At 46.1% G+C, this 21,861-nt stretch overlaps 1 protein-coding gene across 1 annotated transcript; it reads left to right on the top strand.

Moving 5' to 3' along the window:
• The first annotated feature begins 1,689 nt into the window (after positions 1-1,689).
• On the top strand, positions 1,690-21,570 carry LOC119856414 (SUN domain-containing protein 3-like). Its single transcript, XM_038403898.2, has 13 exons — positions 1,690-1,712; positions 2,501-2,607; positions 3,842-3,937; positions 4,972-5,056; positions 5,790-5,860; positions 6,884-6,945; positions 7,307-7,347; positions 7,816-7,975; positions 16,264-16,348; positions 16,941-17,056; positions 19,214-19,381; positions 20,435-20,524; positions 21,451-21,570. Exons 1-13 carry the CDS (start codon positions 1,690-1,692, stop codon positions 21,568-21,570), a joined length of 1,224 nt encoding a protein of 407 aa, XP_038259826.2.
• The last annotated feature ends 291 nt before the right edge of the window (positions 21,571-21,861 follow it).

Genomic DNA, 21,861 nt, shown 5'->3' with positions numbered 1-21,861 from the left:
ATTTCTCGGAGCAGCCAGGGACAGATTTTGCCCTAGCATAAGTTAAACCAGTTTCAGGACTGTTCTGATTTACATGAGGTGCAATGGCTCCCTAGAGTCAATTCTGCTGGCCAACGATCACTGCACTCCAGCCATGCTCCCTCTTATACTTTGTAAGCTTGCTAGCCTGGGAGATGGAAGACAGGATAATCTGGAGCCATCGTACATTGCTTTATACCAGCCAGGGATTCCTCCTATAAGCTCCTGAGCTTGGGCAGCCCTTTCTCCCTTTTGCACCCTTGGGCTGGTACAAAGGGGATGGAACAAGGGTCTGGCTGGTGCAGGGAGCACAGAGAATCCCATGTTGTCATAATAGAGTGAAGTGATTTATTTAAGTATAATGTGGAAATGACATATAGTCAGCACTACTTCCAAGGATGGTGAGATCTACTGTATTAACCCTTTAGGTGCTTTCCTGTACAAAAGCACAGAGATACCAGGGTGACAGGCACCTTATAAATGTGCCAGAATTGGGGGAAATAGTGGTATTCTCCCAAGCACTGCTCACTACCTGAGCTTCACACGCTTCTGATGCCAAGTGTTACTCATGAGATGCTACTCTCAGTGGACTGTATAGATCTTGTTAGCATAACCACCTCTCTTCTTTTGGCATGCTTTGATTAGCAGTGAAATAGATAGGGGTTGACATTTAAATGGCCATCGTTATGTTTCATAAATGAATGGGTCAGGTCACTCCTGTCTGTTACTCTTCCAGGCTGCCTGAAGACTCAGGCAGCCATCATTGCAGCGGTTTTCACTCAGCTTTCATTCTGAAAGTTGTTTTTGTGCCCAAGTGCTAGAGACTTACATTATCTTTGAAATTAAAGAGGATTTTTTAGAGCACACGATGCAACCACCAGGGAAAAGTGTGTGGCTCACTGAGTTGTTGTGAGCCAGGTGCTTATCTCCCTGTCACTTGTTAGGGTGCTTCTTACTCCACCTCACTTAAGGTTCAGCCACTTTCCTTCCCTGGCCCTTCAGTTCCACCCCTCCACAGGCCTACACAACTGCCAGTTCGTCAAACAATGCTTCTTAATCCTAACTCCCTATATGATGAAAGTCATTTTAGCTGATCCCTGCCTAAATCAAAGGCCTGTCTCTTTAAGGGCTGCCCAGCCCACTTGGCTGGTGTCCCTTTAAAAGTAGTTACACAGCTCTAAGTATATCAGATGGCCTTGTCAGTAAAGTCTCTTGCCCACATAACATTTAACATGTGGGTGTGTTCAGCTGCAGCCCTTTTGTGAAACCAAGAGGGTTACTCGCTGTCACACTGCTCCCCTAACTCTGAGCCAGCAGCCAGCAACTGCCAATTGCCAGCAACTGTCATCCTGGTTAGCCTGTTATGATGTCACCAGTACAACTGCCATCCTATTTACTCACTGCAGGCCATTTACTGGGATGTCACTGACTGGCTGTTGGCCTTTATCAGGTGTGGCTTTGTTGTTGTTTTCTTAAATCTCATATTGATTTTGTGGGTCTGAGATACCAGTCCAAGAGTGCTGTAGATTTACTTACTCATCCAGTTCTTGCTCCACTTTCACCGTAATGAATGGAAAAAATAATCTGTAGAGAAGTCCAAGACTGTTGCCAAGGGCCTCCCGAGAGAACGAAACTGATAGCGACACAAGTGATAATTCAAGGGGGTCGACAATGTCAGGGTTCCAGACACATAGGTATAGAGGTGTTTAGGGGGGTTTTCTGGTGTAGTGTGAATTAAATAACACCATGCATATGAATACCGTTCAGTTGGGGAGGTCTCAGCATAAACAAGAAACTAATACAATGATCACCAGCTTTTGGGACCCACAAAACCCACATTTTTTGGGACAATCCCAGTTTAGAGCCTGATTCTGCAGCCATTAATCAAAGGGATTGTGATGTTGCAGCTAAAGTTGGGTGACTGTCTTCTGTCTAATGACTAAAAATTGGCTGGGCAACCAGACACAACTTCAGGTGATAAAATCTTTGCAAATATATACTTTGCTTCTACGGTGACCCAACATTCTTAAGACAGATTGATATGGCTCACCGTAAAATTAGCACCTACTTTCTCTCCAGCCTTCTCTTTCCAATAATCATTTGTAAGAATTCTATTTATATCTTTTTCTTTTCGGACCATGGGAGAACACGGCCATGTTTTCTGTACTGGTGATTTATTTAGGGAAACTATAATAATATTTGTATTGTAGAAGCAGGTTTAAAGGAGTTTTCTTCCAAGGGAGAGTTAAAATTTGGATGTCTAGTTCTAAACTGGACAACTGGGGTATGCTGTTCATTGAGACTCCCATCTGGGAGACCTGCAGTGTGATTCTGGGACATGTGAGAGTGGGTGGGGGTACCATTCCTGTACCGTTTTTTTGTTGCAGATGTTTCCTCTGTGGCCTAAAAATCTGGCTGTTCCTCCTTGCCTCGTTAAATAATGGAAACGGTGGGTAATTAACCCCCTTTTTTCTCTCAATAGGCACTTACTGTCACAGACAATGCCTGGGAGTAACTCTGATAAATCAACTCTCACCGCTTCTAGCCAAGGGTCTTCAAAAACAACTGAGAAGCGCCAGGCAGATGAGAGTAAGTCCAACTAAAGAACAATTCTTCGTTTTTGTTTGTAAAGCACTCTGGGCTCCTTTGGGAATGAAACTGTAAAACACTATAATTGGTGCTAACGGGAGGTTTTTATTTTCCCTGCTTTCCATGGAAAAAGGTTGGCAAACCACATGTTTTTTAAAAACTGTCAATACAGGCAGAAAGGCAAGAGTTCAACGGGCGTACATTTCACAACACTGGCACTCCTGGCAGGCTTAATTCCTCCCTACAGTATAGGTGGTCCTGATCCTGCAACCCTTGCTCATGCAAGTGGGAAGTCAGGATGTTCATGGCAAGAAGGTTTACAGGACTGGACTCCCTGTGTGCATTTTAGCTTTTCTTCAGGCTAATTGAATGAACATGCACATAAAATATTGTTTAATCATAACCAGAAAACACTGCCCAATCACATAGGCCAACGGTAACAGATAGCTACACAGAATAAGGGCCCATGATATCTCTCTGAGCCAAACAGAAGGCATGGGGTCTTGACTCAGCTCCCACTGAAGCCCTGGCATAGAAATAAACTTTCTCTAATGCTTAAATTTACACTGGCTTATGGGTTCCTTTCATATCTCCTCTTATGGCTGCAGCAGCTGCTAGAGAAGCCTGCTATACTTTAATCTCCTCCTTTACAGCTTCTTCATTAGCCCAGGTTTCAGAGTAGCAGCCGTGTTAGTCTGTATTCTCAAAAAGAAAAGGAGTACTTGTGGCACCTTAGAGACTAACAAATTTATTAGAGCATAAGCTTTCGTGAGCTACAGCTCACTTCATCGGATGCATTTGGTGGAAAAAACAGAGCATCCGATGAAGTGAGCTGTAGCTCACGAAAGCTTATGCTCTAATAAATTTGTTAGTCTCTAAGGTGCCACAAGTACTCCTTTTCTTTTTTCATTAGCCCAGGCTCTTCAGTGAAGGAGGCACCAGCACTAAGGGCCAGCAAATTCTCTCCAGATAGCAAGTGCTATTCTATAGGCTATGAGCAGTCTGTGCAGCCCAGTGTGAGAACAGCCAGTCCAGTCTCAAGGCATTTTGTTGGTCAAATCTACACACCAATTACATCAGAAAGAGAACAGGAGGAGAGCAGATGGAAGGGGAGACACAGAGAAAACAAATTATAGATCGCAGCAGGACTTAGACTTCACCTGAATGGTTGGAGGTAAATAGAAAGGAAGCTGGGACAGGTTGCCTGCCTAATGACGTGATGTTTCTTTGACAGGTGAGGTATTTACCAGAATGTCCTACTTGGCAATTGAAACCAACACCAATGCTTCATCATCCAGCGGATCTCTGCCAACCCAAAAGAGTGTGCTAAGTATGTATGATGGAACTTTTTTTCTTATAATATATATTCCTGATGCTCAGTAGCAAGAATAAGGAAAGCTTTCAAAAGCAAAAACTGCATCAAGGGCAGATAGTCTGACATGGAGAGTGGAGTTCAAGCCCTGCAAAGGATTGCATTGATGCAACTTACAGACGTGTAATTTCACTGGCAAGAAATGTTGATGAGCATTTTTTATTTTGTTTGTTTTTTTTATTGGTCCAAAGATGCGATGCCCTACACACCTCCATGGCATTTCTGTGTATTTGCCTGTCTGTAACACAGCAACACTGGAAAACTCAATCCAATCAATTCCAGAATGTCAGGGAATGTTCTTGGCATCAGTGGGCAGAACCGTATTGACTTTGGTGAGAATCAGAAAACTGGAAAAGCCTGATTTCCACTCTGGAGGCAGAGATGAGGCAACAACTTTAGGGTTAGGATTATGCCAGTCCCCCGCAGCCTAATCACTTTTTAAATTGTTGGCCTATATTGCATACCTATAGTTTCTTTTACATATTCTAAAATATGGTCTTCCTATAGGTCCATGAAAGAATATGCTGTACTGTAAATTAAATTCACCTAATTCAGTCAGCAATTTACATTTGGAAGGATAAATTTTCAGCCTCTTTTGGGCAGATACCTTGTCTTTACATTTGTCTGTAAAGGGCATGGCACACACTTGGGGCTACATAATAATAATTAATAGTAATAAAGGCTAAAGTCACTTTCCCTATTTCACATAAAAAGTTGTGCTTCCCTCACCGTCCCCAGAAAACACCTATGCGACCCTGAGACTGGAACCACTGATGTAAACAAATGTAATGATGTAGGAAAATCCTGGTGTATGTATGTGCTAATGTACATTTTGTGTGATGTCCCATTGGTGGATTAATGAAGACGTGAATGTGGAAGCAGTTTAAAGTAAGGGGCTGATCCAAAGCCCATTGAAATCAGTGGAAAAATGCCCATCGTTTTTTAATGGCCATCAGATCAAGCCCTAACTGCTTTGTGGTTTATTTTCACAGGAACAGTATTTAACATCCCGTGCCTTCTGATAATGGCCTTTGCTTCCCTCCCAAGAGCCGTCATAAAGGCTTGTATCTCCATAAAGTAAGCGTGAAAGTAAAATTCTTCTGAAAGATGTATTGGGGAGGAAATGGATATTTGGGAGTCACAATAGGAAACTGGGCCAGAGAGACTGGGATACAAGTTAATGGGCCTGTGGGCCCAGTTAGAAACAAGGAGTCCATGATTCACATTGGCTACTGTTCAGATTGTCACTGGGACAGGTTCTGTGCAGTTCTGTGTCTGCTGTTCATGAAACCAAATAGCCCCTCTGCTAACTCACTATCTAGACCTGCCATTGGCCAAAATCTCAGTCCCTGAAAACAGCCTGAAAAAACAAGATAATCAGAGGAGAGTGCTATGAGGCCTGGGGTACAGAGTCCATGGCTGCTATTGAATCCTAAGGGCTGCAGTAGTTTCTGGCTGTTGCTTCTTCCCTCACAGTCCATGGATATGGTTTGACCAGTGGTTTTGCTTGTCACAGATCCATCAGCCATATCTTGCTTCTTCTCTGCCTCATCCCTACCCTATCCCCAATTCTGCTGCATTTTGGATTAGAGCACGCAGAATCTTCTATAGAACACAGGAGAAAGGGACCTCTATGTAGGCTCTCGGCAACTAAGCCCTCGTTAACCACATCAGTTCCGCTCCCAAATGGGTGCTATAAGCCTGCAGTGGGGGTTACAGGATTTGCCCCGCCTGAATAAATGCAATATCAGAACAAGATTGTATGGGTATGTGCAGATGCTGGGATAACTCTGTGCTTGGTCTCCTTCAGAGACCTAATCACCTTGCAGAACAGCAAGAGATTCTTCAAGGTCCTGTTATTGCTGGTTCCAATAATTTATGGTGAGTATTCATGGAATTCTGGGAATATGTAACAGTCTCATCTCAACTTCCAGTTTAGAAACAAAAATGCCTGCTTACTGAATTAATCTAATTGCTTTGATTTAGGGATTCTTATGACTAGAGCTCACTCTATTATTTTGTGTGTGTGTGTGTGTTTTTCTTCACTATCTACCTAGATAATTCCATGGCCAACAACACCTCCAAGCACCTCCCAGTATTTCCAAATAACAATTGCAATCACCCTTTCTTTTCCTTGCCATCCTGCTGGAGTAAATAGGTTGGTTAGTTGATAGGTTTGGGGGAGGAATGGGGGTGGGTTCGATTGTGGGAGACAGAGTAGGTGGAAAGTATGCTGAGGTTTTTTTTCTGTGTGAGGAACTCCTTTCTTGTGAGGAAAGCAAAGTTGAAGGGCTGAGTTCCACATTTAGTCCTGAATGTGGTGAGGACTCTGGCCATTCATATCTCTTGTGGGAGCGAGTTCCCTAGTCTAGAACCAGCTCCTTTGAAAGTTCTGTCTCTCCTCCTTGGGCGCCTCCCATTATTGGTCAACATTACATTGCATTGTTCTGGAGGAACATTCTGGGAGGTCACACATGTGAAAGGAAAGACAATGTCAGATAGCCAGGGCCAATCCCAGGGATAGCTCTGAATGTCAGGACAGAGACCTAGACCTGAACTGTGTTCAGAAGAGACAATTCAGAGAGAGGTGTATCGGGGAGATGTGCTCATTGTGACCAGCGTTGTGACTGGCTGCTGTATTCTGTACCACCTGGAGCTCTCAGAGGATGTGGCATCATTTCTAGATATATTGAGTTGCAATAATCATGTCATGGGTATGTGGATCACTGGGGCTTGGCATAAGTCTGATAGGCTGGAACACAGTCTTTTCAGAGCTGTAGGCATCCCAACTTCAGCTCTCCATAGCTAACATCTTATCATGTGGGTTTGGAAGTAGATAACCTGGCCTTGGTGGTGATTACAAATGTTGGTGAAATAATTCTCTGTTGTGTGTGTGATTTGCAGCAGGTATTTACTGTGTTGGCTCACTATCGTCCAGGAGATTAGCAGAGGGGCTAGCATCACAGGTAAGTGTCTCTTGGGATAGGAAAGGAAACTCTTCTGAGCCAAAATGAGAAGCAGCTTCAGTAACTGCCTTCCCAAACAAAGTTGCGACCCACAGCATCTGTAGCAGGCTCCTGCAGTCTTTGCACTTTCATCAAACAGGCAGAATGGCCATTAATGTTAATAAGACTTTTGCCAGTATAAGGGAAAAGTCGGGGCTGCAGGATGCGACTCCCTATATGCACTGGGATTACTGGTATCAATTCATTGGGCGTATTGTATCTGACTCCAAAGAGAGGAAGGAACATCTGCCCTGCCTACCTTGAGAAGTCTCCACTGAGGCTGTGCTAGTGGTTAGTATATTTGTTTGCCTTTCTCTTACAGGAAATGACAGAGCTACATGAAACAGAGCTGAAGTCACTGTGGTAAGAGGGATTTCTTGACTATTAGTGTATTCCCTACTTCAGTGGAGGTGTCACTAACTCTCTGGCTAAATGTGTATGATTATGTCTTCTTAGTAGCTGGTTCACTTTGAGGATTAGAGCTGGCTTACTCAGCTAATAGAGTGACTCCTTTTACTGAAGCAGTACAGGGGCTCTTGCTTTTGCAGCTGAAGGTCCTGGGTTCAATCCCTAGTGAATACAGTGATGTCCTCAAGAATGCAGTCTCAGGTTAACCACAGCACTCCAAGTGCATGAAGGCAGCAGAGGTCCTGCCCACATTATAGCAGCATTACATCTGGTATCAATGAAAACTCATTCTCCTCAAAATGGAGGGAATGGGGCAAGTTTGTCCATATGACTAGTGGAAAGAGAGGCACGGGTGTATTTGCAGTCTCCTGTTTTCACTGAATGCAGAATAGCGTCTAATATCTGTTTTTACATGTTTTCAAGGCAGTCACACACTTTATTGGAAGAAAAAATCCATGAAATTGAACACATTAAAGAGCAGATGCAGCATCTGCGTGCAGAGATCAACGGTGTGATGGAGGGCATCCTGCATTCCGTTCAAGAAATCCTGGAGGAGAGCGACATTCCAGGAGAGAACAAAGATGTAAGAGGCTGGAATTGTATAATTAGACTTTTCTGTAGCTCTCCCCATTCCCTCCCTCTACTTCCTGTCACACTCTTCCGAGCCAATTAGGGCCTGTTAGTCCTTGCTATGGAACTGAACATTAGGGATGGGATTTTCAAAACACTCAGCGCTGGCCTGACACTGCTTCCATTGAAGTCAGTGAGAGATTTACCATTGACTTTGCTGGGAACAGTTGCGCCAGTGCAGACCACTTCTGAAAATCTCCCTCATGGAGCTTTCTCACTACTGTGCCCTGACAGTATCTGCTAGAACTTTGGTAATTATGGGATTTCTCACCAAAATATCTCATAAGTGTAATGTTTAACATTACCATTTGAGTGGCACTATACCAGTAAAATTGTTTAGGTTCCTACTTGTTCTTGGAAATGATAATCTGGAATCCCAAAGTCCTTCAACAGTTGATCTCAAACTGCAGCTAGAGGAATCTCTTACACTACAGGATAGCAAACAATTTCAGAGGCAGTGAGTGTAGTAATTAAGGCATTGAACTAAGAGTCAAGAAAGCTGAGTTGTATCCCTGTGTAGCTGAGCGCGGCAGGGCCCCCTTTGGCTCCTGCCTCTGCTAGATTTACAAAGTCACCCTGGGATTAGTAACTACTTGTGCAGTTTATTCACAGACTTGTTCCCACCGTTGTTTCACCATATACAGTTGGCCCTTCATCGTCTGCAGGCAGGAGGGAAGAGCTACTTCCCTGTCTTTTCCCTTTCTTTCTGCTCCCCCCTGGCTTCCTGCCACTGAGGCTCTTACACAGCCCCAGGCTAATTAGGTAGCAATTGTCTCTGCTTCCCCAATTTGCACCAGGTTGCCTCCAGCCAGCTCTAATTTATTCCCCTAAGTGGGAGCTGGTGTGACAGAGGGCTGAATCAGCAACCCTTTGCCCAGCACCCTGTCACACACCTCCTTTCCTTTCTCCAACCACCAGGTTTGCCTTTCTGCGTCCTCTCCTCCTTCTAATGGGGTGGGAGAGACTCTACAGAGGAGTCCCTCTTTTGGGTCAGTCCCAGGATTTGCCGTGTGGGGTTCCTCCATCCCCTACCCACAGAAACTACATTGTGGGGTGGGTCGACGGCCCCACAGCTCCCCCACAACCCACAGGTCCTTGCACCATTCACAGCCCCCTAGGTGTTCCCCTGGTTTCCCCCGCTTCCTTTCCATCAGGAGTTTGGGGTTGGTCATGGCCATCTCCCGGACACTCAGGACTTCCTGTCCCCCAAGCTCGTCCAGCAGGGCCTGGGTCTCTTCCTTTGGTGGTCTGCTATTAAGGCCCTCCGCTGGGCCTTGCTCTCCGGTCAAGAACCCTGAGTGGACATCTCACCCATAGCTTCCCTCGCCCTTCTTGGGCTCTGTTGTCTAGAGGTTTTCTGCTTGGATCTCCCATTTTCCCTATCTTGGGCTTTCTCCCTCTGCCCACCTTTCCTCCTGGGAAGGGGTCCCAGTCCATATCCACCACCACTACCGTGTAAGGTAGACCCTTTACTACCCCAACCCACTGCCACTTAAACCTGCCCCGAACCTTGAGGGGCACCTGGGCCATAGGGTATTGCCTCCTATCCCCATGGACTCATTCTAAGGCCTGGTCTACACTATGAGTTTAGGTCGAGTTTAGCAGCATTATCTCGATTTAACCCTGCATCCGTCCACACGACGAAGCCCTTTTTTTTGACTTAAAGGGCTCTCAAAATCTATTTCTTTACTGCACCCCCAATGAGGGGCTTAGCGCTGAAATCGGCCTTGCTGGGTCGAATTTGGGGTACTGTGGACGCAATTCAACGGTATTGGCCTACGGGAGCTATCCCAGAGTGCTCAGTTGTGACTGCTCTGGACAGCGCTCTCAACTTAGATGCACTGGCCAGGTATACAGGAAAAGGCCCACGAACTTTTGAATCTCATTTCCTGTTTGGCCAGCCTGGTGAGCTCACCTGCACAGGTCACCATGCAGAGCCCATCAGCAGAGGAGACCATGCAGTCCCAGAATCGCTGAAGAGCTCCAACATGGATCAAATGGGAGGTATGGGATCTGATCGCTGAATGGGGAGACGAATCCATGCTGGCAGAACTCTGGTCAAAAAGACGAAATGCCGAAATATTTGAAAAAATCTCCAGTGGCATGAAGGACAGAGGCTATAACAGGGACCTGCAGCAGTGCCACATGAAAATTAAGGAGCTCAGGCAAGCCTACCAAAAAACCAGAGAGTCAAACAGCTGCTCCGGTTCAGAGCCCGAGGCATGCTGCTTCTATGATGAGCTGCAGCGACCACTACCCAACCCTGTGCTTTGACTCCGTCCAAGGAGTGGGAGGCAACACAGAAGCAGGTTTTGGGGGCGAGGAAGATGATGATGAGGAGGAGATTGTAGATAGCTCACAGCAAGGAAGCAGAGAAACTGGTTTCCCCAACAGCCAGGATCTGTTTATCACCCTGGACCTGGAGCCAGTACCCCCCAAACCCACCCAAGGTGGGCTCCCGGACCCTGAAGGCAGAGAAGGGACCTCTGGTGAGTGTACCTTTGTAAATATTATACATAGTTTAAAAGCAAGTGTGTTTAATGATTAATTTGCCCTGATATTTGCAGCCAGTACAGCTCCTGGAAAAGACTGTTAACATGTCTGGAGTGGAGCAGAAATCCTCCAGGGACATCTCCATAAAGTTCTCCCGGATGTACTCCCAAAGCCTTTGCAAAAGATTTCTGGGGAGGGCAGCCTTATTCCATCCTCCATGGTAGGACACTTTACCACGCCAGGCCAGTAGCATGTAGTCGGGAATCATCGCAGAACAAAGCATTGCAGCGTATGGTCCCAGTGTTTGCTGGCATTCAAACAACATCCGTTCTTTATCTCTCTGTGTTACCCTCAGGAGAGTGATATGATTCATGGTAACCTGGTTGAAATAGTTGGTTTTAGTAAGCAGACTTTCAGAGGTGCCTGTTCCTGCTGGGCTGTTTCCCTGTGGCTGAACAGAAATCTTCCCTGCTGTTAGCCACACGGTGGGGGGAGGGGTGAAGCCATCATCCCAGGGAACGTGTGGGGGGTTAGTTCGGTTTCTGCTGCATGTGAACTCGGAAACCGCAGCCCCGCCTTTTAAATTGCCAACCCATTTTAAATGGCCAACCCAACGGCTACTTTGTATGGGAAATGAGGGCACTGCTGTTTGAAACCATTCCCACATGTTATGAAGGTTAAAGAAGCCAAAAGACTGTGGCTTACCATGGCTGCCTGCAAGCTGAATTCTGTTGCCCGGCCCTGCGTGAGTAATCTCTCACACCAAACCGGCATACCCTCAATAAGAGGCAAAATGCGACCTATAATGAAAGCACAGTCCTATGTAATGTTAACAGCAAAGTTTACCGTGAAAGAGTGTACCCATTGTTCTATAAAATGTGTCTTTTTAACTACCACTCTCCCTTTTTTATCCCCTCCACCACCTGCATATGCTTCTTCCCAGAGGCTAGCGAAGATTAGAAGGCAAAAAAAATGCACTCGTGATGAAATGTTCTCTGACCTCATGCTGTCCTCCCACACTGACAGAGCACAGCAAAAAACGTGGAGGCAGACAATCTCAGAGTGCAGGAAAACACAATATGACTGCAAGGAGAGGTGGCGGGCTGAAGAGGGTAGGTGGCGTCAGCTTGCTGAATGAAGGCAGGAGACAATGCTCAGGCTGCTGGAGGATCAAACTCATATGCTCCAGCATATGGTTGAGCTGCAGGAAAGGTAGAAGGAGCACAGACCGCCGCTACAGCCCCTGTGTAACCAACCGCCCTCTTCTCCAAGTTCCATAGCCTCCTCACCCAGACACCCAAGAGTGCGGTGGGGGGGGCCTCCGGCCACCCAGCCACTCCACCCCAGAGGATTGCCCAAGCAACAGAAGGCTGGCATTCAGTAAGTTTTAAAGTTATGTGTGGCCTTGTCCTTCCCTCCTCCACCACCCCTCCCGGGCTACCTTGGCAGTTATCCCCCTATTTGCGTGATGAATAAATAAAGAATGCATGAATGTGAAGCAACAATGACTTTATTGCCTCTGCAAGCGGTGATCGAAGTGGGGAGAGGAGGGTGCTTAGCTTACAGGAAAGTAGAGTGAACCTGAGGCAGGTTTCCATCAATGAAAAACAAACAGAACTTTCACACCGTAGCCTAGCCAGTCATGAAACTGGTTTTCAAAGCTTCCCTGATGCGCACCACGCCCTGCTGTGCTCTTCTAACCGCCCTGGTGTCTGGTTGCGTGTAATCAGCGGCCAGGCAATTTGCCTCAACCTTCCACCCCTCCATAAATGTCTCCCCCTTACTCTCACAGATATTGTGGAGCACACAGCAAGCAGTAATAACAATGGGAATATTGGTTTCGCTGAGATCTAAACGACTCAGTAAACTGCATCAGCATGCTTTTAGACACCCAAATGCACATTCTACCACCATTCTGCACTTGCTCAGCCTATAGTTGAATAGCTCGTGACTACTGTCCAGGGTTCCTGTGTATGGCTTCATGAGCCATGGCATTAAGGGGTAGGCTGGGTCCCCAAGGATAACTATAGGCATTTCAACATCCCCAATGGTTATTTTCTGGTCTGGAAAGTAAGTCCCTTGCTGCAGCTGTTGAAACAGACCAGTGTTCCTGAAGATGCGAGTGTCATGTACCTGTCCCGGCCATCCCACACTGATGTTGGTGAAACATCCCTTGTGATCCACCAGTGCTTGCAGCACCATTGAAAAGTACCCCTTTCGGTTTATGTACTCGCTACCTTGGTACTCCAGTCCCAAGATAGGGATATGGATTCTGTCTGTCGCCCCACCACAGTTAGGGAATCCCATTGCAGCAAAGCCATCCACTATAACCTCATCACTCTCGTCAATGGGCTGCAGTCGCCTCCTCCTCGCCTGGTTTCACTTTTCTTGCAGGTTATGGTTCTGCATATCCTGCTGGATAATATGTGCGGAGTTTATAGTGCTCATAATTGCCACGGTGTTCTGAGCGGGCTCCATGCTATGGCATCTGCGCTGAAAAAAGGCATAAAATGATTGTCTGCCGTTGCTCTGATGGAGGGAGGGGCGACTGACAACATGGCTTACAGAGTTGGCTTACAGGGAATTAAAATTAACAAAGCAGGTGGCTTTGCATCAAGGAGAAACAGAATGGCCCCCTCAAGGGTAGAACTCAAAACCCTGGGTTTAGCAGGCTGTTGATTTCACAGAGGGAGGGAGGGAGGAAGGGGGGAGAAAATATGAATACAAAACAAATCTCATCTATTTCTTGTTTTGATCCACTTCATCTATCTTTATACATCTTGCTGGCAGCAGACAGTGCAGTATGACTCCTAGCCATCGTCATCTCCTGGGTGCTCGGCAGAAGACGGTGCAGTATGACTGCTGGCCATCGTCATCTCCTGGCTGCTCATTAGAGATGGTGCAGTACCACTGCTGGCAGGACTGAATTGCCATGAGACGAAACTTAAAAGGGAAATGACCTGGCTGAGTCACTCCCATGTTTGCCCAGGCGCCCCTGACTGACCTCACCGAGGTCGGCTAAAAGAGCACCCTGGAGTACGGAACAATGACTACCAGTCATACTGCACTGTCTGCTGCCAAAAGGCAATGAGCTGCTGCTGTGTAGCAATGCAGTACCGCGTCTGCCAGCACCCAGGAGACATACAGTGACAGTGAACTGAGCGGGCTCTATGCTTGCCATAGTATGGCGTCTGCACGGGTAACCCAGGAAAAAAGGCATGAAACGATTGTCTGCCGTTGCTTTCACTGAGGGAGGGAGGGGCAACTGACGACATGTACCCAAAACCACCCGCGACAATGTTTTTGCCCCATCAAGCATTGGGATTTCTACCCAGAATTCAAATGGGCAGCGGAGACTGTGGGAACTGTGGAATAGCTATCCACAGTGCAACTCTCTGGAAGTCGACGGTTGCCTCGGTACTGTGGACGCACTCCACCGCCTAAATGCACTTAGAGCATTTGTGTGGGGACACTCACAATCGATTGTATAAAAACCTTTCTACAAAACCGACTTCTATAAATTTGACCTAATTTCGTAGTAGACATAGCCTAAGTCAATCTTCGCACTGGGAATCCACCAGTGCAACCCCACCAGCTTCCTTTGTATCAGGGAGCAGACCAAGGCTGTATTCACCAGGCCTCCTTTTGGGGTTTCCTCCCCACCATTACTGGAATGGTGGATGGCTCCCACCCCTTCCCCTGCCCTCCAGCATTTGCCCAGCCACAAAACTCTACCACCCACAATCCATGTGCAGGGAATCCCCCTTTTTGTGTCTTGGTTGTCAGCACTGCCAGCAGACAACCAACCTGGACCCCATGGGAGCCCCTTGGGTATCCTCCCGTTTGTTCTCTGGGCCCTTCCCAGGTGGAGGGTTACCTGGGCCTTCTCCCAATCTCCACTTCCTTGTACGGCCATCTCTCCTTCCTGGGGAAGTCTGCCTCTGCGTACTCCTCCGTAACCTTTATGGCCGCCTCTATCATATTCGGTAGGTGCCTACTCACCCACACCTTTATGTTCTCAGGGAGGCCCTGTAAAAACTGCTCTAGGACAAGCATGTCCAGGATCTCCCCCACTGTCTGGGCGTCTGGCCTCTCAGCCAGCAGGTGGCCCAGTCCATTAACTTTTGGGAGAATGCCCAGGGCCGCAAACCCCCGCCACATTCCCCTCGCCAACCAGAACTTCTGGCCATACTTCTCCATAGACAGACGCACCCAATCCAGACAGCTGCCTTTACTGCTTCATAATTCCTGGTCTGCTTTTCACTTAGAGCCCTGTAGGCTGCTTGGGCTTCACTGGCTAGGTAGGGAGCTAGTTGCAGGGCCAAGGTTGCCCTGTCCCATCCAGCTCCCACAGCTACCCACTCAAATGTGCCTAGGAAGGCGTTGGGGGTCATCTGTCAAGCCCATTTTACACAGTCCTAAGCCCGGCGCCCGAACGCCATCCCCTCCCATGCAGCTCACCACTTTCTGCAGGAGCTGCTATTGGATGCCAGCCTGCTCCCAAATGAAGCTCTGCAGGCTTTTCTGCTGTTCTGCCTGCCAGGTGAACAAGGCCTGTCTCTCTAGGTGGTGGACTTGCTGAAAACTCTGCATTGCTTTCTGCACCAGCTCCTGCTGCTTGACCACCCATTGCAAGTTCTCCTCCATCTCCAGACTGCCAAACACTTGCTCTAGCATGGGATCCCAGACAAGCCCCCCATGTGCAGCAGAGAACAACAGGGCTCCCTTGAGTTCCACCTCACAAAATCACTCTGAGACCCTGTGGTTAGTAACCACTCATGCAATTTATTCACAGACTTGTTCCCACATCTATTTCACCATATACAACTAGCCCTTCACTGTCTGCAGGAAGGGAGAAAGAGCTATTTCCCTTTCACCCTGGCCCTGGCTTCTTCCCTCTGAGGCTTTTATACAGCCCCAGGCTAATTAGGTGACAGCTGTCTCTGCTTCCTCAATTAGGTCCAGGTTACCTCCAGACAGTGTTAATTTATTCCCCTAAATGGAGCTGGTGTGACAGAAGGCTGAATCAGCAACCCTTTGCCCATCACCTTGTCACACCCTGACTCCACCATTGTCTTTCTTTGTGACCATGGGCATGTCTCCTAAGCTTTTTATGCATTTATTGTTCCATTTGTACAACTGAGCTAATACTTCCCTGTCTTTATGAAGTGCTTTGAACTCCTTGGATGGAAACACTGTATAAGCACATCTTATAATACTAAGGGCTAGTTTTTGTTTTTTAACTTAACCCTCTCTTCCCATCATGGAGACTTGATCATTTCAATTCCTTAGCCTTGACACCTATTCTCAAAGTCACCTTTAACTAAGCCACCAACTTTAGCGGAGGAGAATATAAGACTCCCCATCAGTGCCTCTTCTTATCTAGCTAGCTGGATCATTACTGAGTGGTGAGATACTCTTTCTCACATTCTGGGGACTGGATGGTACTCATGCTGCTCTCATATTCATCTGGCCTATAGAACAATAGAATTATGTGGAAACCAAACCCAGGTCTCTGACACAGCAGTGGAGAGCTTTACTGCGTGGTCTCCACCTCAGTAGCTGAATGAGTTTATATCCTTCCAACAGTTACTGGGAAAACTCATTTGAGATGGAAGTTACCGTTGTATGTTTTATTGTTATTTTTCTCATTGACACTGAGTATTTCACCTTAAGTGCCTGTGAGTGCTTAATATTGTTTGCAACTATCTTTCCCTTCATTACCTTATGTCTTCTCTTTTTTTCCAGCAAGTACTAGAGATGATAAATGTAGCATTTAAGAAGGTTTATGAGGACCATATCCAGATGCCTGACTGGGCTCAGAAATCCATAGGTAAGGATACTAATAGCATTCTGCTCTTATATTGCACCTTTACAATGATAAGTATAGTTATTCCTCCTTAACAAACTGGGGAAACTGAGACACAGAGGTGCTAAGTTGACTTGCCTATGTTCATACAGGAAGTCAGTGGCAGAGTCAGGGATACAACCCAAGTCAGCAGAATCCCTGTCCTCTCCCCTCACCACTAGACCATGATGTCTCTGGTAATGTTGTTATGAACTTTTAAAAAGTATCTGAGACATTCTTCTCCTCTGCACTGACTTCACCAAAGGTGAATGGGAGATCTTGATTTTCCTTACAATAGTGTGAGATAAACCCATTCTAGATATTGATTTATCATTTATACCATGCTAAACTACATATGAGATCATTATTGGATGTTCTCTACATCATATTGTGACATAAATCCAGCCATAAGATATTGTAGCCACTCTTTTTCTTTGACACCTACGAACTCAGATACCACTGTGAGGAACACAGGATGGATAGACTGATGGTCTATATGTAACAATAGAAATGCCTTGTAATCCACTGCTTGTCATAGGGTCTGGCCTTTGTTAATCTATTCATATTTTAATTGCAGGTGCCACCATTGATACAGGCAGAACATCTAAGAGTTATGAACTTGGGAGAACAGAGGGGTGTTGTTTTAGTTCATGGTTCTTTTCTTCTGCAAATCCTCCAGATACTATTTTACAGGTAGAGCACATCTGTCCACTTTGTCTATTCTCTTATACTACTTTCAAATGTCCTCATTCCAAAACCTTCTCAAGAACCAGTTCTTCAGTGATGGACCTACAATTAGTTAGCCAACTAATTAAGGAAAGGTTGAGGGGCAGTCAGGTATAGATAACTTGCATTTAAACCCACACCCACAAAGGGAATTGGGTGTTGCAGCACTCAGTACCATGGCACCTAACTTTTAGGTGCCTAAAAAATCACAGGAACAACACTTTGTGAACCACAAAGCCTGAGTTAGGCACCTAGGTTTCCTATACAATGAATAGAAAGAGATAGGCAACTTACAACAATCCACAAAAGTCATCATGCTAGGCAGGGAATCTCCTAAGCTAGTCAATGGGAGATGCTGATGAGAGGAGGGTGTCTTAAGCCCCTCCCCTCTCTTGGAGATAGGTGCCTGATTCTAATTAGTGATTCACAAGGGGAACCCCTCTCCTGGAGTTAGAGGGTTTAGGTGCCCAAGTCATTTCTTGTGAGAATGAGTTCGGTGCCTACCTTGCTCCACATAAAAGGGTCAGAGGAGGTTGTTCCCACCTTATAACTTTTAATCCAGTGGTTAGAGCACTAACCTGGGATGTTGGAGACCCAGGTTAAATTCTCCCCTCTGTGGGGAGGGGGAGAAGAAATTTGAACAGGAATCTTCTCCCGAGAGTGCTCTAACCGCTGAGCTGTGGGATATTCTGATATGGGTCTTCCTCAGTCTCTCCTGTTGAAGCTGTTCTGCTGTGGATAAATGAGTCCTTGAAGTGGGGGACTGGACCCAGGTCTCCCACCTCCCAGCTGGTGCCTTAACCACTGCACTGTACTCTCTCTCACTCTCTCTTTCTTGCTCAGGCTTTGATGTGAGATAGGTATCTGGTGGCCTAGAGGGAGGCAGCAGTGCACATATTTAGAGGCAGAAACATAGTTGCCAGTGGAACTTTAACCCAGAAGGCTTTGGCACCAAGTCAGGTTAGGCACCTACAAGATTCGGCAGAAATTTTTTGGATCGCAGTGAAGCCTAAAACTGGAACATAAGCACTTAAACCCAAGACATAGGTGCCTAAGTCTGCGGTTTAGGCACCTAAGTACCTTTGTGGATGAGGGCCTGTGAGCCTGATCTGAAGTGCATAAATATGTAGTTAATGCATATAAAAAAATCTATTTTTTTAAAGACATTTTAATTGTCTTTCTCTCCTTCATATGCTGCTTGTCTCCTTCGCAACTGATCTAGTGTCCTCTGAAGTAACTGGAAAGATTCCCATTAACGTCAGTGGGTACTGGACCTTAAACTATAAGATCTTTAGGGCAAGGGCCATGTCTCCCTCAACATTTCTTAGTGTCTTAGCACCACGAGCCCCTGGTTGCCCTTGGGGAGTCTAGGCACTAATGCAATAGAAATCATCAATAATACGTAATAGTAGCGATTCCCTTTCTTCCTCCAAGAAGGGTGAAGAAATCAAATAATTTCCTGTAAGCCCAACATTATAGCATGAGGTTTTTTTATGATGGTGAATCAGGCCCACTGGGAGCAACCTCCAACGTGTACCACTCTGAATATGGTATAGCCTTCTTCACCGGGTTCCTGGGTACACTCGGGCTAGTTACAGCACTTTAGTTCATTGAAACCATTTGCTCCCAGTAGTAGAAGAATTACTGTATGACAACAAAAATCCCTTTTATGTGGATGTTATTTCTTTGCCCCAACTTCCTGCTGGCATTTGTACTTAACACCACTGAAAACCATGTTCTCTTCTGTTGTCTGTGATCTTTAATCTTTAGACTCATGCTTTGAATGACTGAAAACACCTCTGGCCTGATTTAACTTTATTGACTTTGATGGTGCTATGGCCTAAGTTCAAGTGTTATTGGAAAAGCAATTTTCCCCGATAATAAATAATAAGTAAGTCTCTGGTTTGATCTATGAGCTCAATGTCATAAAATATTAAAGCTCTCTGTTTAGGTGATAGACAGACAAGGAAATCTACATTTTTGTAGATTTGATAGAACTGTATTAATTTACCAGCATAAAGTCAAATAACAGAAGGCACTAATTTTTGTGCTTGTCACTGAATACACATGTATGTGGGATGTGTTACTCCATTAGTGTTAATTGGAGTTGATTTCTGCTTCCAGCCAGATGTTCACCCTGGAAACTGCTGGGCTTTTCAAGGATCTCAGGGTCAGGTAGTAATTAAGTTACCTGAAAAAGTTTATCCAACCGCTGTTACACTTCAGCACATCTCTAAGGCAATCTCTCCCTCTGGAGATGTAACTAGCGCCCCAAAGGATTTTGCTGTATGTGTAAGTATCTGCCTTTAACTTTTTAAACTGGAATTTTATGGAGGGAAAATACAAGAAAAGAGACTTGCTTTGTATGTTCTGTTTACAGGATATCAGGCCTTTCTCTTCACAACTGTGCACAAGTTTAAGGAATTTTTTCAGATTAGGTGGTAATTTTATCACTACTAACAATGCTCATTTCTATAGTACTTTTTGTCTGAGTATCTCAAAGTGGCTTTACAAATAATAACCAATTAAGACTCACAACAACCTTGTGCTATTGGTAAAGGATTCAGAAGAATAACATCATCCACCTCTTAAGTGGAAGCAGCAGCTGTTTAACATCATCACACAGCAACCCTATCCAATAGGTTTAGGGCAGCTCACTTGAAACTGCAGCAGAGATGTAGGGTACATCTACACTGAAAAAAAAAAGACCACAGCGAATCTCAGGGTCTGGGGTCAACTGACTTGCACTCATGGGGCTCATGCTACAAGCATGGGTGGCGGGTATAATAAGCCAGGGGAGCCAAGCCTCCCCAAACAGGTTGTGGTGCACCTCCCTCTGGAGGCACACCGCTGGTCTGCTGCCTTTGGAGCACCACTGCAGGAATGGCGCCCAGGCTGTGGCCCCATCCATACTCTGCCCCAGCACCCCACTCCTGCATCCCACTTTTCCCCTGTGGCCCTGCCCACGCTGCTCCTCTTCTCGCCCTCACTCCTCTTCTCCCCCGAAGCTGACAGGGACTCAGGTGGACGGGCCTGGGATTCTGGCTGGCTGGGGCCCAGGACGGCTGGAGCCAGATGGCAGGCTGTGGCAAGCCGGTGGGCCAGGACTCAGGGTGGCCAGTGGGCTGGGGACTTGGGGAGGATGGCGGGCTGGTAGCTCGTGGCCGGCAAGCTGGTAGCTCAGGGCCGGTGACCCAGGACTCAGGGCAGCTCAGGTAGGCGGTCTGGGGCTCGGGGTGGCTCGGCCAGGCCAGCCAGGGCTCATCCGGCCATGGTGGGGTCTCGGAATGTTTACATTCCAATACATCGTCATTCCTTCCAGCTGTCTTCCCACTCTGATTTTAGGGACTGGATGAGGAAACAGGGAAAGAAACTCTGCTGGGAACATTTATGTATGACTCAGGAAAAGAGACCATTCAAACTTTCCAACTGAAGGTACTTTAAAGGATGGTGAGATTGGGGCAGATGACACTGTATGCATACAGGTTTGCCTACCAGATCTTGGAAAGGAGAGGATGTAGAAATCTCTCTCTGAGAGGAGATTCCAAAGTGGTTAAACTGGTGTTTTGGGAGAACAGAATTGTATTGTGGGAGGATGTGGGAAGGGAGAGATGATACCCTCAGTTCCTGTGTAAAGTTGGTTTCAAGGGAGGCCCCTGCCTGAATTCTCCCCTTTTGGCAAAGTCCCACTCCCGCAACAGTCATTCTAAGTTGCAGAAGACAGTGGCTTTGTAGGGAGCAAAATATCTGTAGGGCCAAACTCAGCAAGCAGGTGCATCTTCACCAACTTCAAAGGCAACACATCAGTGTACATCAGAGTTGAACTTAGACTCTGTTCTTCCTTACTTCTTCTTTTCTCCCTTAATCAGCCATTTTTCTGTCCCCCAACCTTTCGTACCAGAAGCAATGGAGGGAAAGTGCTTAAGAAGCTAGGCAGCTGGGTTTTTGAAACACTTAGTTTTCATTAGTACCAGCTTGAACAAAGCAGTAGAGTAAAGGGGGTCAGGGAAGAAAGAAAGAACACAAAGCTGGAGAGGCAATGATTTACCTCACGGTAGTTGAAATTTCCTGTTGCTCCAGGCTCGCACTGCAGCTGATTTCAGCAGAGAATTTCAGCTTTCCATAGTTGGTGCTAAACACTTTCCAAGCTCTGGAGTTTGATTTGACATAAATTGAGACAAGCTTAGCCCTGGTATAAGTTGGCACAGTTCCCATTAATTTCAATGGGAATTTTGTCTTCTTACCTCAGGGCTGAATTTGGTCCAGTAGTAGGGTTAATATAGAGATGGGACTGGGACTAAAGAAAACTGTTTAAAGTAACATGAGTTTTGATTTCTCTTAACTTCTTTTTTTAATTTCAGAGTGAACTTTCCAAATTTTTTGTTTACATAAAATTCAGTGTGCTGAGTAACTGGGGCAACCCAGAGTACACTTGTGTTTATCGAGTCAGGGTACACGGGAAGATGACAGACAAGAGCTGAGGCCTGTAGTAAGAAGACATGCAGTGAGAACCCCATCAGAAAAGTAAAGGCACCTAAAAATGACAGATTTTGTCAACTAGTGACTCTCCACTGTTCTGTTAAAGAAATAAACAAAATTTAACTTGGATACGTGCAGAGTCATGAATATTGGCAAAAGGAGTCTCAATTACTTTTATGCATTGAAATGCTCTAGATCTTGTAGGATCCTCTAGAAAAACCCTAGAGCAGAGGTGCTGGAACAATTTGTATAGTGGCGGTGCTGGGAGCCACTGAACCAAACTGTAAACCCTG

Source organism: Dermochelys coriacea, chromosome 5, assembly GCF_009764565.3.
Source record: "Dermochelys coriacea isolate rDerCor1 chromosome 5, rDerCor1.pri.v4, whole genome shotgun sequence".
NCBI lineage: Eukaryota > Metazoa > Chordata > Testudines > Dermochelyidae > Dermochelys > Dermochelys coriacea.
This window is presented reverse-complemented; position numbering and strand designations above follow the sequence as displayed.